Source organism: Somniosus microcephalus, chromosome 7, assembly GCF_052327205.1.
Source record: "Somniosus microcephalus isolate GS21.2 chromosome 7, FLI_Smic_1.0, whole genome shotgun sequence".
In the NCBI taxonomy this organism is placed as follows: Eukaryota; Metazoa; Chordata; class Chondrichthyes; order Squaliformes; family Somniosidae; genus Somniosus; species Somniosus microcephalus.
This window is the reverse complement of record NC_140993.1, coordinates 86,510,049-86,527,137: the sequence shown is the minus strand read 5'-3', so window position 1 is coordinate 86,527,137 and position 17,089 is coordinate 86,510,049. Positions and strand designations below refer to the sequence as shown.

Genomic DNA, 17,089 nt, shown 5'->3' with positions numbered 1-17,089 from the left:
GCTAGACAAAAACAATTGCTTTTATGCCACATTTCATATAATCAGTTTCCGTTGTATACTTTATTGTATGAATTCTGTAGATACAAAAGCAGTAAATTACAAAGAGTATAGATACAACAGATCAGAAAGAATGTGTTGCACATTCTACTGATTAATCTATATGCAATCAGTGAACTTTACAGGTAGAAGGAAAGCATATCCTATACCCTTTTAGCACACAGCTATCTTCACACAAATCACAAGCACATGAGAATGCAAGATATTTAAAATTCTTCAGCACAGAGGATTAATGCCAAGTCTTTCCGATAGAGTTTCCCTCCATCGGACAAAGCCATGATGCTTTTCTTGTATGTTGTAAGATTTTGAATATCTAGGTCCTGTATTAAAAAAAAAAAAAATCATATAGTTAACTAAATTCCATGAACATCCTTTTAAAAGGAAACTCTCTGGTGACTGGGATGGTGCCGGTTGATTAAAAATTCCGGATGACGGAGAGGGTTATCTACCAAGGCTATTTTTAACAAACAAAGAGTCAGACTCCTGTTATTGAGGTGTTCGGACTTCTGACAGCGCCAAGAAGCCGAGTAGTGGCAGTTTGGAGAACTACCCCCACAGACTAACTCGGCCACCGCGGGAGACTCGGACTCAGCAACATTTCCGGTTATTGAGGTGTTTTTGGAGTATGGATTTTGCCGGTTAATAGAGAATTCCGGATATTTAGGTGCCGTTTAAACGAGAGTTTCCTGTAAAGCCTTCATTTTGTGCATCTTATTAAAATTAGTGGTTTTGAAATGTGTTACTACCTTTTTGTTCTTTTCGCAGAGATCCTTTAGTAGAGCGTCTAATTCATTCTCATCTATGTATCCATTGCCATCCTAAGCAGAAGAAACAAATGCAAGTTTGAGGCACTTATATGTTCCTTGTAGAATACATATCTTATTAACAATCCGAATCCATCTATTCTAGCTATACGCTACAATGCATATAAGATAGGTTTCCGAAATACTAAGTCACTCCGTACTTTAGTTGTCATTTGGTAAAAGCCTGACAAGTCACACCTTGAGAACATAAAACATGCAGAAAAGTGCTGTTCAACTTACTGCAAAGTAATATCCACAATCATCAGAATTTAAAAAGTTTTTCTCCAATTCCTTTTTTTTTTTAAAAGTCCCACTTCCCCGCTCTTTCCTCATATCCCTGTGATTTTTTTTCTTCTTCAAATATTTATCCAATTCCCTTTTGAAGGCAACTGGAGATAGGGTGGTGCATACAGATTCAATCAGGCAATGCATTCTAAATCCGAGCCACTTGTGTAAAAATGCTTTTCCTCATGTCGCCTCTGCCTCTTCATGATTTTAAACACCTCTATCAAATTTCCTCTTAGCCTTCTCTGCTCTAAGGAGAACAACCCCAGCTTCTCCACTCTATCCACATAACTGTAATCCCTCATCCCTGGAACCATTCTAATAAATCTCTTCTGTACCCTCTCCAAAGCCTTCACGTCCTTCCTAAAGTGTGGGGCCCAGAACTGGTCACAATACTCCAGCTGGGGCCAAACTAGTGTTTTATATAGGTTTAACATAACTTCCTGGCTTTTGTACTCTATGCCTCTATTTATAAAGCCATATGCTTTATTAACTGCCTTGTCAACCAATCCCCGACCCTAGGGGGTGGTTCAATCCCGGGGAGGGTCTGATCCCTGATGCCGGGGGGCTTTGTATGGGGGGTGTCTGATGGGGGGGTGGGGGCAGGGAGAAGCACTCCTGCACCTCCTTGCCCACAAGCAGTGTTGTAAAGGCACCTTCTCCCTGAAGCTGTGTGTGCCTCCCTTTAGCTGCCGGTTTCCCAAGGCCTGGGAAACTCGGCCGGCCACTGTTAAACCTGCAAAGCAGGTTAAATCAGAGGTTGCCAGCCTCATTGAAATATTTAAATTGCCAACCCGCCTCCTGGGAGCAGATTGGCTGCCCACCCCTTGTCCCGCTTCAGTTAAACCTTTTAAATTTTAACATCTGACCCGATTCCAACCCACCCATTTCTGGGTGTTAAAAATTCACCCCGCAGAGTCTAAACCAGGAACTGTAAGTTAGAATAGTAAATTCAATGTCAAATAATGGACAGAAAGCAAAATATAGAGAGCGAAAGAAAGATAAGAGACAGAGTAACAAATGTTTTTTAATTAAAAAAAAAAATCTCCCAATAATAAGTAAAATCTGAAGGAATGAGACTTGTAAAAGTTAATTTTCAGTGCCAGAGAGGTTGTTTGGCAGTAATTATCACATCGTTAAAAATTCACTTCCACTTGAATAGACAAGCCCTAACTTTTTCTGGTGGGGTTAGTGGGTATCTATCATGTTAAGTACTGCAAATTCACACCCTTCCAAGTATTTCAATGCCGAGTCTCTCGGCGAGATACTGTTACAGCGAAGCTTCTGGGGGAGCAGGGTAACTCGGACAACAACTTCCTGATTTCCGCATGTAACTGCACATGTGCAGATGCCGGAATTTGCCGTACGATTTACTCCATAATAAAACAACAACAACTTGTATTCATATAGCGCCTTTAATGTAGTAAAACGTCCCAAGGTGCTTCACAGGACTGTTATAAGATAAAGATTTGACACCGAGCCACATAAGAAATTAGGGCAGATGACCAAAAGCTTGGTCAAAGAGGTAGGTTTTAAAGAGTGTCTTAAAGGAGGAAAGACAGGTAGAGAGGTTTAGGGAGGGAGTTCCAGAGCTTAGGGCCTCGGCAGCTGAAGGCATAGCCCCCAATGGTTGAGCGATTATAATCAGGGATGCTCAAGCGGGCAGAATTTGAGGAGAGCAGATATCTCGGGGGGCGGGGTGGGGGGGTGATTTGTGGAGCTGATGGAGATTACAGAGATAGGGAGGGGCAAGGCCATAGAAGGATTTGAAAACAAGGATGAAAATTATGAAATCGAGGTGTTGCTTAACTGGGAGCCAATGGAGGTCAGCAAGCACAGGGGTAATGGTGAAGGCTAATAGCCTCACCATTATTTTTACCACAAAATCCCTGCCATAGTCAATCAGGTGCCAGTGGCCACAGCAAGAATGCATTCAGGTGGTCTTATACTTGTTGAAACATGGTATTGGTGATGGCTAACTGGTTTTCCATGGAGAGGGCCATTGGAGTTTTTGCTGCCAGATCAATGACATTCATTTACGTTTTTCCATGAGGTATGATCGTGGCCAATCTAAGCATTGAAACCTCTGAGCATTATTAGATTATAACTTCTTGGTGTTGATCTGATGATGATGATGAGATCTTCATAGAATTGCTTTTTGACGTCATTGGTGTTGGTCCTGGTTGGTGCGTAGGCACTAATGTAGGTGGAATAGCACTGTCACCCGAGGGAGAGCCGAATAATCATCAGCCTCTTGTTGATGCCTTTTGGTATGGTTTTGGCGGCGCAGGTGCGAGGGGCCGAATGGCCTACTCCTGCTCCTATCTTCTATGTTTATGTAGCTTGTGTGCTAAATCCAAGAATGAAGCCTACACCAGAAAGGCAGTGTTGAACTTCTGGCTTCCCGCAGCCCTGCCACAGTACCGAAACGGCTCTCATCAAAGTCACAAATGACATCCTTTGTGACTGACAAAGGTAAACTATCCCTCCTCCTATTTCTCGACCTGTCTACGGCCTTTGACACGGTCCTCCTCCAACGCCTCCACCGTTATCCAGCTGGGCGGGAATGCAGTTGCCTGGTTCCATTCTTATCTATCTAACTGTAGCCAGAGAATCACCTGTAATGGCTTCTCTTCCCACTCCCGCATCATTACCACTGGTGTCCCCCAAGGATCTATCCTTCGCCCCCTCCCTATTTCTCATCTACATGCTGCCCCTTGGCGACATCATCTGAAAACACAGTGTTAGTTTCCATATGTACGCTAACAACACCCAGCTCTACCTCACCACCACTTCTCTCGACCCCTCCACAGTCTCTAAATTGTCAGACTGCTTATCCGGCGTACTGGATGAGCAGAAATTTTCTCCAATTAAATATTGGGAAGACCGAAGCCATTGTTTTCTGTCCCCGCCACAAACTCCATTCCTTAGCCAGACTCCATCCCTCTCCCTAACATCTGTCTGAGGCTGAACCACACTGTTTGCAACCTCAGTGTCATATTTGACCCTGAAATGAGCTTCTGACCACATATCTGCAGCATAACTAAGACCGCCTATTTCCACCTCTCTAACATTGCCCGTCTCCACCCCTGCCTCAGCTCATCTGCTGCTGCAACCCTCATCCATGCCTTTGTTACCTCTAGACTTGACTATTCCAATGCACTCCTGGTTGGCCTCCCACGATCTACCCTACGTAAACTTGAGGTCATCCAAAACTCGGTTACCCATGTCCTAACTCGCACCAAGTCCTGTGCTTGCTGACCTACATTGGCTCCAGGTTAAGCAACGCCTCCATTTAAAAATTCTCATCCTTGTTTTCAAATCCCTCCATGGCCTCGCACCTCCCTATATCTGTAATCTTCTCCAGTCCCGCCGCCCCCTCTGCCCCCCAACCCCCTGAGATATCTGCGCTGCTCCAACTCAGTGCATCTGTTGAGGCCATTGACATTGTTGAGCAGAGTACTAACAATCTACTAACCTGTCTGTCCTTAAGTCACTCAGTACTCTTCACTGTTAACCATGCTCACTATTTTTGTATTATCTGCAAACTTTGATATTATGTGCCCTATATTCAAAGCCAGCTCACTTGTTCAATTATATATATTTCTGACCCTGCTCCTGAAGTTAAAACCATTTTTTTGCCTAGTTCTTGCTATATCTGTCTTCAGCACTCAAACTCATAGAATGCTACAGCACAAAAACTGGACATTTGGCCCCTCACTTACGCCATACTTTTATGGGACTTTCATGATGTAAAATTAAACGAATGCCACAGATGCACCATTCCAGTGGTGCAAGACCTCAGGAAATTCTGGGTCAGTAAATTCTCTGCTATTTTAGTAAATATGTTAAAGGAACTGCGTTAAATGCCTCCACGAAAGTAGCGAAAAGAGGAATTGCAAGAAAATACTTTGGGCTGAATTTTGCGGTCAGCAGCAAATGTACGTGCCAGCTGTTCATTACACTTGCCCAGAGACTTTCTAAGAACATAAGAAATAGCAACAAGAGTAGGCCATACGGCCCCTTGAGCCTGCTCCGCCATTCAATACGATCATAGCTGATCATCGACCTCAAATCCACTTTCCCGCCCAATCTCCATATCCCTTGATTTCCCCATGAGTCCAAAAATCTATATCTCAGCCTTGAATATACTCAATGCTTGATTTTCATTGGGCCGTTAAGGCGGGATTGGAGGCGTGTGAGGGGTTAAAATCACGAAATCGGGGGGCACGAACCCATCCCGCCCCAACCCGCCTCCACGCCAGTTTCAAAGGAGGCAGATACCCGACATATGCTGGGATCCACCTCCCTGAGGCGGGAAGGGGATTAGTGCCAATTAACTGCCCGTTAACAGGCAGTTTTTGGCCTAATCCCTATTTTATCCCTGAAGTGTGGGATTCCCGACGGCTCCAAACCACGCCAAGTTAGTGAGGCGGACCGTCGGGCTGAAGGGCTTGGCGGGTTCGAGATGTCCGGTGTTCAGGTGAGTGATGTGTGCATGAGTGCAGAGGTAAGTGTGTTTGGTGTGTGTAAAATGTTTAAATAAGTTTTACTTACCTTTACTGCCTTCTTTCCTTCAGGTCTCGGGAGTCCCTCATCTCACCGGCACAGAAAGCAGAATGGCCGCGAGCTGTCAAAAGTTGCAGCATTCAGCTTTCTGTTCTGGAGAGATCTCTAAATCAGCCTGAGAGGAAGGAATTAACTTAGTGTACAGATTGTCAGTGTTTGACAGCTTCAAAGAGCTGTCAAACGCTGATATTTCATCTGTCAAAAGCTCTTGACAGATGAAATGTCAATCTGTGACGTCACCTTTTGCGGGGTGGCCCTTAATTGGCCTGCTGATCCCGCTGGGCAGGCTCAACAAGGTCAATCAAGTGAAAATCGCGTGGGTTGGCCACAACTCGATGGAGGCAGGACTACAACCCCAAAAGTTGTAGTCACGCCTCCAGAATCGAAATCCAGCCCAATGACTCAGCATTCACAGCCCTCTGGGGCAGAGAATTCCAAAGATTCACAACCCTCTGAGTGAAGATATTCTTCCTCATCTCAGTCTTAAATGGCCTACCCCTTATCTTGAGACTATGGCCCCTAGTTCTAGACACTCCAGCCAGGGGAAATAACCTCTCAGCATCTACTCTGTTAATCCCCTTCAAAATCTTGTATGTTTCAATGAGATCACCTCTCATTCTTCTAAACTCCAGAGAGTATAGGCCCATTCTACACAATCTCTCATCACAGGACAGCCCTCTCATCCCAGGAATCAATCTAGTGAACCTTTGTTGCACCGCCTCCAAGGCAAGTATATCCTTCCTTAGGTAAGGAGACCGTAACTGTGCACAGTACTCCAGGTGTAGTCTCACTAAGGCCCTGTACAATTGTAGCAAAACTTCCTTACTCTTACACTCCAACCGCCTTGCAATAAAGGCCAACATGCCATTTGCCTTCCTTATTGCTTGCTGTACCTGTGCGCTAGCTTTCTGTGTTTCTTGCACGAGAACACCCAAATCTCTCTGAACACCAACATTTGAAAGTTTCTCACCATTTAAAAAATATTCTGTTTTTCTATTCTTCCTATCAAAGTGAATAACCTCACATTTCCCTATATTATACTCCATCTGTCACCTTACTGCCCACTCACTTAGTCCATCTATAGCCCTTTGCAAACTCTTTGTGTTCCCCTCACAGCTTACTGTCCCACCTATCTTTGTATCGTCGGCAAACTTGGATACATTACACTCAGTTCCTTCATCTAGGTCATTAATATAGATTGTAAATAGCTGAGGCCCCAACACTGATCCTTGTAGCACCCCACTAGTTACAGCCCGCCAACCTGAAAAAGATCCGTTTATCCCTACTCTCTGTTTTCTGTCCGTTAACCAATCCTCTACTATCCATGCTACTGTGGGAGACTAGTCTCCCGCGTAAAGAAATAGGCAACACAGCGAGCTACAAGAAATAGGTCTTTACTCCAACTCTCACAATACAGTACTGAATTCGTAAAGCCCGCGAACCTGTGATGACTCACAGATTGGTCACCTGCTGGAACCTGATTGGTTTTCCTTCTCTCAGCAGCAGGCAAGTCTGAACATGCCTTATTCCTCTCAGCTTGCAACTGTCTTGCGGGGGGAGGGGAATACAGCAGTTAAAAGGGGATTATACAGGTTTATCTACATACACACAGTGTTCCCCCAATGTGGCAATGCCACATACGCCCCCCCCAGAATCCTCGTTAACTGTAAAAGTCAGTCTCTGCGGAGGTTTGACCAAACAGCCGTAGCGGCTGTAGTAGCCATCTGGCGTGAGGAGGGCTGTCTGGGAGGTCGGCCGGTTGGTTCGTCGGCTGGTCTGCCGGTGGGCTGGCTGGACGGGCTGCCGGCGAAGGTGGGGCGGCGGCCGGGAAGTAAGGTTCTGGCGTGTCTTGGTCCTCTTGTGGGGCCGCCGCCAGCGCGGGAGGTCTGCCCCGCCGTGGGGGAAGAGCCGGACGAAACGGGAAGCTGAGGTCCAGGTGCGCCGGTTTGAGGCGGTCTACTGAAATAAGGTCCGGCTTCCCGCCGACGTCGATAAGAAAAGCTTTGTCCCCCGTCTCCAACACTGAGAAGGGGCCGGTGTATGGTGCCTGCAGCGGGCCTCTGTGCGCGTCCCGGCGCACGAAGACAAACTCCACATGTCGTAAGTCCCGAGGCAGGTAGGACGGCTGCGGGCCGTGTTGCGAAGTGGGCACTAGACGGAATTGCTGGGCCGCGTCCTGGTGCAGGGAAAGCTGTCTGGCAGCCGACCACGGCTCCGTTGTCGGGGAGGAAGTCGCCTGGTACTCTGAGCGGTTGGCCGTAGACCATCTCGGCCACGGAGGCGCGGAGATCCTCTTTGGGCGCGGTGCGCAATCCCAGGAGGACCCAGGGTAGTTTGTCGATCCAGCTGGTGTCGGCCAGGCTGGCGCGGAGGGAGGCTTTCAAGGAACGATGAAAGCGCTCGCAGAGCCCGTTGGCCTGCGGGTGGTAGGCTGTTGTCTTGTGCAACTTGGTGCCGAGGCCGGCGGTGATGGCATTCCACAAGTGGGAGGTGAACTGGGGGCCTCTGTCGAAGGATATGTCGGTCGGCACGCCGAACCGGGCCACCCATGCCGAGATGAATGCTCGCGCGACGTCGGTCGTGGTGGTGGTGGAGGCGAGGGGAACCGCCTCGGGCCATCTGGTGGTGCGGTCGACGATTGTGAGCAGGTGTGTGAAACCGTGCGACGGCGGCAAGGGGCCTACCAGATCGACGTGGTCGAAACGCCTCTCGGGCACCGGGAAACACTCCAATGGCGCCTTGGTGTGCTGCTGGACCTTAGCGCGCTGACACGCCACGCATGTGTTGGTCCAGTCTCTCACATCCTTGTGGAGTCCAGGCCAGACGAACTTGGCGGACATGAGTTTCTGAGACGCACGCATCCCTGGATGTGAGAGGCCGTGGATGATGTCGAAAACTCGCTTGCGCCAGGCGGATGGGACGACCAGCCTAGGCGAGGGGACTGAGACGCCGCACAGGAGGGTTGTGCCGGCTGCGTGGAAGTGGATGTCGGCCAGAGTGAGGCTGGTGGTTGACGTCCTGAGGGCCTGGATCTCCGCGTCGGCGGCCTGGTCTCTCGCCATGCTGGCGTAGTCGATGCCCAGGCGCACTGCGTGGAGCGAGGATCTTGAGAGGCAGTCGGCCACCAAATTGTCCTTGCCGGCGACGTGGCGGATGTCCGTGGTGAACTCGGAGATGAAGTTGAGTTGGCGCTGTTGGCGCGCGGACCAGGGTTCGGTTACTTTGGCCATGGCGAAAGTGAGCGGCTTGTGGTCCACGAATGCAGTGAACGGCCGGCCTTCCAGGAGGAAACGGAAGTGCCGGATTGCCAGGAACAGGGCCAGGAGCTCTCTGTCAAACGTGCTGTAGGCCTGCTCGTTCTTGCGCAGCTGTCGGCTGAAAAATACCAGTGGCTGCCACGCGCCTTCGACCCACTGTTGCTGGACAGCGCCGACGGCGTAATCCGAGGCGTCCGTGGTGAGGGCGGTCTTGGCGCCCGGGATGGGGTGGGCCAGTAGTGTGGCGTTGGCCAAGGCGCTTTTGGTCTGGTGGAAGGCTGTCGCCATCTCGCTGGACCAGGTGAGCTGCTCTTTGCCCGTTTTGCCCCTGGTGGCTTCGTAGAGGGGGCGCATGAGTGAGGCGGCCTTGGACACGAAACGGTGATAGAAATTGACCATCCCCAAAAATTCCTGCAGCGCCTTGACCGAGGTGGGCTGGGGAAAGTCCGCCACCGCCTGCACCTTGGAAGGTAGGGGAATGGCTCCCCTTGGCGAGATTCTGTGGCCGAGAAAGTCAATTTGGGCTGCTCCGAACTGGCATTTGGCCGGGTTGACGATTAGCCCGTGTTGGCTGAGGCGCTGGAAAAGAGAGCGCAAATGCGCGATGTGCTCGGCCTTGCTGGTGCTGGCCACGAGGATATCGTCCAGATAGACGAACAGGAAGCTCAGGTCCAGTAGGACGGAATCCATGAGCCGTTGGAAGGCCTGTGCGGCGTTCTTGAGCCCGAAGGGCATGCGCAGGAACTCGAACAGTCCGAAGGGGGTGATGACCGCCGTCTTCTGGACGTCTGCGTGGTGGATGGGGACTTGATGGTAGCCGCGAATCAGGTCGACCTTGGAAAAGACGGACTTTCCTGCTAGGTGTGCCGAGAAGTCTTGGATGTGCGGAATGGGGTATCTATTGGGCGTGGTGGCGTCGTTGAGCCGTCTGTAGTCACCGCAGGGGCGCCAGCCACCGCCCGGCTTGGGCACAATGTGGAGGGGGGACGACCAGGGGCTGTTCGAGCGGCGGATGATGCCCAGTTTCTCCATCGTGGCGAATTCTTCCTTGGTCACCGCCATCTTGGCTGGGTCCAGGCGTCTGGCTTGGGCGAACACTGGTGGTCCCGTAGTGACGATGTGGTGCTCGACACCATGCTTGGCTGCCGCGGCTGAGAAGGTCGGTTGTGTGAGCCTCGGGAAATCTGCGAGTAGGCGGGCGTAGTCGTCGTCCGCCGGGGCAGAGCAGGACCCGACGAGGGCCGGGCTGTTGCTCTGCTGGCAGGCCAGTGAAGCGAAAGTTGCTGCGTCGATCAGGCGCCTGTCGCGGACGTTGACCAGGAGTCCGTGGGCGCAAAGAAAATCGGCACCCAGCAAGGGATGTGCCACCGAGGCCGTCACGAAATCCCACGTAAATTGCTGGCCGTTGAAACAAACCTCGGCCCGTCGCTTTCCAAAAGTAGCGATGGCTGCGCCATTTGCCGCCACGAGGGGTGGGCCGCTGCAGCCTGCCTGGATGTCGAGCTGGGAGGCAGGAATTATGCTGCATTGGGCTCCGGTGTCGCAAAGGAATCTGCGCCCTGAAAGGGAGTCGGTTATGTACAGCAGTTTACCTGCGGTGCCGATGGCCATCGTGGCGGCGGATGTGCGGTCGAGCGGGCCTAGACGGCGGCGCGGGGCTGGCGCGTTGGGCCGGGCGGCCATCTTGGTTTGATCGAAAGAGCAGGGTGCTCTGCAGCGTTGGGCCTTGTGGCCGAAACGCGCATGGTAGTAGCATAGTTCTGCGGCCTGGCGTGGCGGCGCGCGCTCGGTGGTGTCGGGGAGCCTCGCGGCTGCACAGCCGAGTTGGGCGACGGCGAAGACTTTGTCCGCGGCGGCTGCCAGTTGTACACAGTCCGTGATCGGGGACCCCGCGAAGACAGTCTGTACCTGCTGAGGAAGCAGGCTGAGGAAAAGGGCCCGAAACAAGAAGCACTGCGGTTCAGAGCCCAGGAGCGCAAGCATCCGGCTCATCAACTGGGTCGGGGTAGAGTCGCCGAGGCCTGGTAGTGAAAGAAGCCTACGGGCCCTCTCCTCCCCGGACAGGCCGTAAGCCTGCAGCAAGCGGCTCTTAATGGTTGCGTACTTGCCGGTCTGTGGTGGGTTCCCCAGCAGGTCGAGAACTTCGGTGCCGGTGGAGCTTGCTAGTGCTGAGACTACGTGGAGGTACCTTTCTTCATCGTCTTGAACCCTGCGAAGGGTGAATTGGGCCTCCGTGTGCGCGAACCAAGCTGGTGCTTGGTGTTCCCAGAAGGTGGGGAGCTTCAAGGACGCGGCGCCGGCCGACATCGGGCTGCTGCTGGTTGCCATTGGGTCGTTGCTGGCCTCTGTAGGGCTACGTGAGTCGGGGGCTTCGGCCGCCGACATTCGGGGTCACCAATGTGGGAGACTACAGTCTCCCGCGTAAAGAAATAGGCAACACAGCGAGCTACAAGAAATAGGTCTTTACTCCAACTCTCACAATACAGTACTGAATTCGTAAAGCCCGCGAACCTGTGATGACTCACAGATTGGTCACCTGCTGGAACCTGATTGGTTTTCCTTCTCTCAGCAGCAGGCAAGTCTGAACATGCCTTATTCCTCTCAGCTTGCAACTGTCTTGCGGGGGGAGGGGAATACAGCAGTTAAAAGGGGATTATACAGGTTTATCTACATACACAGTGTTTCCCCAACGCCACACTACTATATTACCCCCAACCCCATGAGCCCTAATCTTGTGTAATAACCTTTTATGTCGCACCTTATCGAATGCTTTTTGGAAATCCAAATATACTACATCCACTGGTTCCCCTTTATCTACCCTGCTAGTTACATCCTCAAAAAACTCTAATAAATTTGTCAAACACGATTTCTCTTTCATAAAACCATGACTCTGTCTAATCATGTTATGATTTTCTAAGTGCCCTGATACCACTTCCTTAACAATGGATTCCAGCTTTTTCCCGACGACTGATGTCAAGCTAACTGGCCTCTGGTTCCCTGTTTTCTCTCTCCTGCCTTTCTTGAATAGCGGTGTTACTTAATGACCTTCCAATCCGCTGGGACTGTTTTAGAATCTAGGGAATTTTGGAAGATCAAAACCAATGCATCCACTATCTCTTCAGCCACCTCTTTTAGGACCCTAGGACGTAGGCTGTCAGGTCCAGGGGATTTGTCGGCTTTTAGTCCCATTAGTTTCTCTAGTACTTTTTCTTTACTTATATTAATTACATTAAGGTAATCACCCTCATTAGACCCTTGGTTCCCCACCATTTTTGGTATGCTTTTTGTGTCTTCTACTGTGAAGACAGATACAAAATATTTGTTTAACATTTCTGCCATTTCCTTTTTCCCCATAATAATGTCTCCTATCTCAGCCTCTAAGGGAGCAATGTTTACTTTTGCTACTCTTTTCCTTTTTACATACTTGTAGAAGCTCTTACAATCTGCTTTTATATTTCTTGCTAGTTTTCTTTCATATTCTATTTTTTCCCTTTTTATCAATTTTTTGGTCAACCTTTGCTGGTTTCTGAAACTCTCCCAATCCTCAGGCTTACTACTATTCTTCACAACATTATAAGCTTCTTCTTTCAATCTAATGCTATCCTTAGCATCTTTAGTTAGCCGCGGTTGGATCACTTTTCCTGTGGAGTTTTTGTTTCTCAATGGAATGTATTTTTGTTGGGAATTAGGAATTATTTCTTTAAATGCTAGCCACTGCTTATCTACCGCCATACCTTTTAATCTATTTTTCCAATCTACCTTAGCCAACTCGCCCCTCATACCTATGCAATTGGCTTTATTTAAGTTTAAGACTCTAGTTTTGGACTTAGGCAAGTCACTCTCAAACGTAATGTGAAATTCTATCATATTATGATCACTCTGCCCCAGAGGATCCTTTCCTATGAGATTGCTAATTAACCCTGTCTCATTACACAATACAAGATCTAAAATAGTTTGTTCCCTGGTTGGTTCCATGATGTATTGTTCTAGGAAACTGTCCCGAATGCATTCCATGAACTCATCCTCCAGACTACCTTTGCCAATTTAATTTGTCCAGTCTATATAAAGGTTAAAGTCCCTCACGATTATTGCATTACCTTTGTTACAAGCTCCTACTAGTTCTTGATTAATATTCTGTCCAACGGTATAGCTACTGTTAGGGGGCCTATATACCACTCCTACCAGTGTTTTCTGCCCCTTGTTATTCCTTATCTCCACCCATACTGATTCTACTTCCTGATCTTCCGAGCCGAGATCCTTTCTCTCTACTGTCCTTATGTCATCCTTTATTATCAGGGCTACTCCCCCTCCTTTTCCATTCTGCCTGTCTTTTTGAAACATCAATTAACCTGGAACATTTAGTTCATAACCTTGGTCACCTTGCAACCACATCTCTGTAATGGCTATTAGATCTCTGTGCCACTAGTTCGTCTATCTTGTTACAAATGCTTTGTGCATTCAGATAAAGAGCCTTCAATTTAATTTTTTTTACCATTATTCCCTGCTTTGACCTTATTCTCTGATGCACTGCTACCATTAAACTCTGTCCCTTCCTGTCACACTCTGCTTATTTTTACCCAAATCGCTACACTGCTCTATTGTCTTGACCTTTCTCTTCAGATTTCTAAATTTCCCCTCACCTGACCCCCCCTTTTTTTTAGTTTAAAGCCATTTCCTTATTCCCCATAATGCTTTTTGGAAATCCAAATACACTACATCCACTGGTTCCCCTTTATCTACCCTGCTAGTTACATCCTCAAAGAACTCTAATAAATTTGTCAAACACGATTTCTCTTTCATAAAACCATGACTCTGCCTAATAATGTTATGATTTTCTAAGTGCCCTGATACCACTTCCTTAACAATGGATTCCAGCATTTTCCTGACGAATACAGCCCTAGTTATTCGATTCGCCAGGACGCTGGTCCCAGCCCGGTTTAAGTGGAACTCGTCCCGACGGAACAGCTCCCTCTTTCCTCAGTGCTAGTGCCCCATGAATTGAAACCCTTTCTTCCCACACCACTCTTTGAGCCACGCATTTAACTCTCTGATCTGCTTGACCCTATGCCAATTTGCGCGTGGCTCAGGTAGTAATTCAGAGATTATTACCCTTGAGGTTGTGCTGATTAATTTAGACCCTAGCTGCTCAACTCCCTCAGTAGGACCTCATTCTTAGTTCTACCTATGTCGTTGGTTCCGACATGGACCACGATAACTGAATCCTCCCACTCCAAGTTCTTCTCCAGCCGCGAGATCATTTGAACATTCTATAGGCTTTAACTCTTGAAGTTCCTGTCAGCCAAATATCCAAAAAGGCAGCACCCTGTATAGAGCATCTGGGACCTGCAAGCAACAGTGCATCTCCTTAACCAATCAGATTGAAGAATTGTTAATGAGCAGTGCAGAATTTGAACCAGGAAGTAAGTGTCAGTTAGAATATTGAATTCAATGTCAAATCAGATACAGAAAGTGAAATAAAGAGGGAAATAAAGATTCAATTAAGAAAGAGAATTAAGAGACAGAAAGAGAAAATTAAAAAAAGAATATTTAATTTAAAAAAAAATCTCCAACAAGAATTAAAATGTGAAGGAATAAGACTCCACGTTTGGAAAAGTAAATTTTCAGTGCCAGAGAGGTTGTTTGGCAGTAATTAAGACTTACCATGCTGATAAAAGGTACTTAAACTGGAATGGACAAGCCCTAACTTTTTTGGCGAGTTTAGTTGCGACATAATCCGGAAAGTACAGCAACTTCACGCCATTCAATGTAATTCAATGGTGAGTTTCTTGGCGAGATACCATTTTCGCACAGCTTTTGGAGGAGCAGGGCATCTCTGACAGTAAATTCCTGATTTCCGCATTTAACAGCGCATGTGTGGTCAGCGGAAGTTGCTGTCTGACTTCCACATATTTCTACTGCAATATCCAGTCCATCAAATGTTCATATGTTAGTTCCTCAGGTAATTTTAGAGCCAAGTGTTTTGAAGAATATATTTCATATTTCTAAGTACTGTTCTACAGAAGAGGTTCCCTCCTTATGCTCTGGTCATTACGTGCAGTGACATTGGCACGGAATTTGCTGGAGCATGGCATCTCGTGCCGTGCCTGGTTAGTTAGACTTTTTCCTGAACCCTGCAGCTCGAAGACTTTTTGCCCTGTAAGTTGCTGAATGTGCGAGTTGATAACGGAGCAGCGAGGGCAACAGGCTATCTGGGACCTTGGTGAACGACAGGACCAACAGTGTATCTCCTTAACCAATGAGATTTAAGTTTTGAGAAATGAACAGGGGAAGGACTGAGAAGGAAGGTGAATTAATTTAAAATTTGTCATTTTAAACATCTACATCAATTCACAACCTGAAGGAATGAGACTCCACACTATTGTTCACTTTCAGAGAGGTTGATTGGCAGTTGTTCTGCCTTATAATTGCAGGAGTTACGTTTTGTTGCCGCCAGTAGGTGGCAGTAAATGGAAATGGCCAGTAGGGTCACTCAACAGGAAGTAGTATAGTGATAGCAAACAAAGAGGCCACATCAGCATGGAGCATGCTGCAAGTTAATCCGCTGCAATCTTACATTGTTACGCCTTCGAAAGCATTGCCTGTGAGTTGAATGGTTTCATTACATATTCATGTTTAGATGTTAGTTATATCTCATGTATGTAACAAGGTGCATTTCTTTCTTTTTTCTTTCTCAGTTTTACTCCAACCCAATGCAACTGATTTGTATTGTTTCATTGACCTCATGCAAGTGTGGCATTATTAAACATCGGAGCTTGGACGCTACATCCTGACTCCCATGTCATTATTGAAAGGAGTTTGGCTGGCTGTCTAACTGCGTACAGACACATACACGTAGGGAGGACAGTACAGCAGTCATTAACAATTATCATGTCATTGAAAACCTGCTTACATTATTAATTAATGACATAACTTTCTGTGGTGAGTTTAATGGGCAATCAATGTGAAAATTAAGCATCTTCATGAAACTCACGGAGGTTAAGTATGAGATGCTGTTTTTGCAAGGCTAACGGTGGAGCAGTGCAAATCGTTCAGTAACTTGTGGAGATTCACAATTTATGGGTTATCTTCCTCGCTACAAGTTGCTGGCCGATTTACACATTAATAGCATTGTACGTTGTTCATGCAATTTTTTTTACACCAAATTCCAGCCTATTATAAATACATTCAAACTAACATGATTTTCCCACACATAGTGACCAGAACAATTCTTCCTTAAAATTACTTACCTCCTATCTGAATTGCAGTGTTTTTGATCATTATTGAGTAGATGCCAAGAACTGTATTTGTAGTTAGTTGGGATGGATAATGCCTTTCAATGCTCTCCACTTCAGGGATCCTGACTGACAGGGTCATAAAACTCATGATAATTAGGCTAGCAGGCCTGAGTATCAGTTTAGCACTGGAACTTAAACCTGTAACCACTGGATTGTGAAGTAAGTGTTCCTGCTGTCATGTTACAGAGTACATACTTAATCAGAATTTATCATTAATGTTAATAATCTTAATATTTAATGGGGATTGTTTTCTCCAATAATTTGTTTGCCAAGTTTTGAGATACTCTGGAGAGGAACCCTCCCTTTTAGAGCAGAGTTCCGGCAGGGTGGGACCTACTCTTGTCCTGGTTTGGAGTTTCATTCCATATGCACGGTGGGTTCCACTGTGGGACACCCTCTGTCAAGAGGGAGCCTGCCAGTGTGAGGGCAGGACATCCGGAATGCAGCAGGAATTCTACTGCAGCACCAGTAGAGGTGGCAAGTGACCATTTCATAGGATTACATAGGATACATGGCACAGAAACAAGCCATTCGGCTCAACCAGACCATAACAGGGCAGAAGCACCCTGAAGATGGCAGCTAGGCTTCCACTGAAAGCCTTCGCCTCGGACAAGACTAAGGCCTTAAGCAGTAAAATGTTGGGCCCAACTTAAAGGGAGAGAAGGCTTCTACAGGCCATCTCTCTCCATTATGAGAACTCGGGGCTTTATGCAGCCCACTGCCACCTTCCACAAGCGACAGTATGTGGGGCAGACAGGAGGTAAATTCACCAGGGATCTGTGCCACGCCTCTTCCTGAATGCAGCATGTGCGGAAGGAGCAGT

At 47.7% G+C, this 17,089-nt stretch overlaps 1 protein-coding gene across 1 annotated transcript in view; it reads right to left on the bottom strand.

The window, feature by feature from the left end:
- Positions 1 to 63: 63 nt before the first annotated feature.
- calb1 (calbindin 1) overlaps positions 64 to 17,089 on the bottom strand; it is a 69,342-nt gene continuing 52,316 nt past the window's right edge. The window contains exons 10-11 of the mRNA XM_085992707.1: positions 804 to 875; positions 64 to 377 (exon numbers count right to left, since the gene is read on the bottom strand). Of these exons, the coding sequence (XP_085848833.1) occupies positions 264 to 377; positions 804 to 875 (186 nt within the window). The 3' untranslated portion in view covers positions 64 to 263. The remainder of the gene's footprint in view (positions 378 to 803; positions 876 to 17,089) is intronic.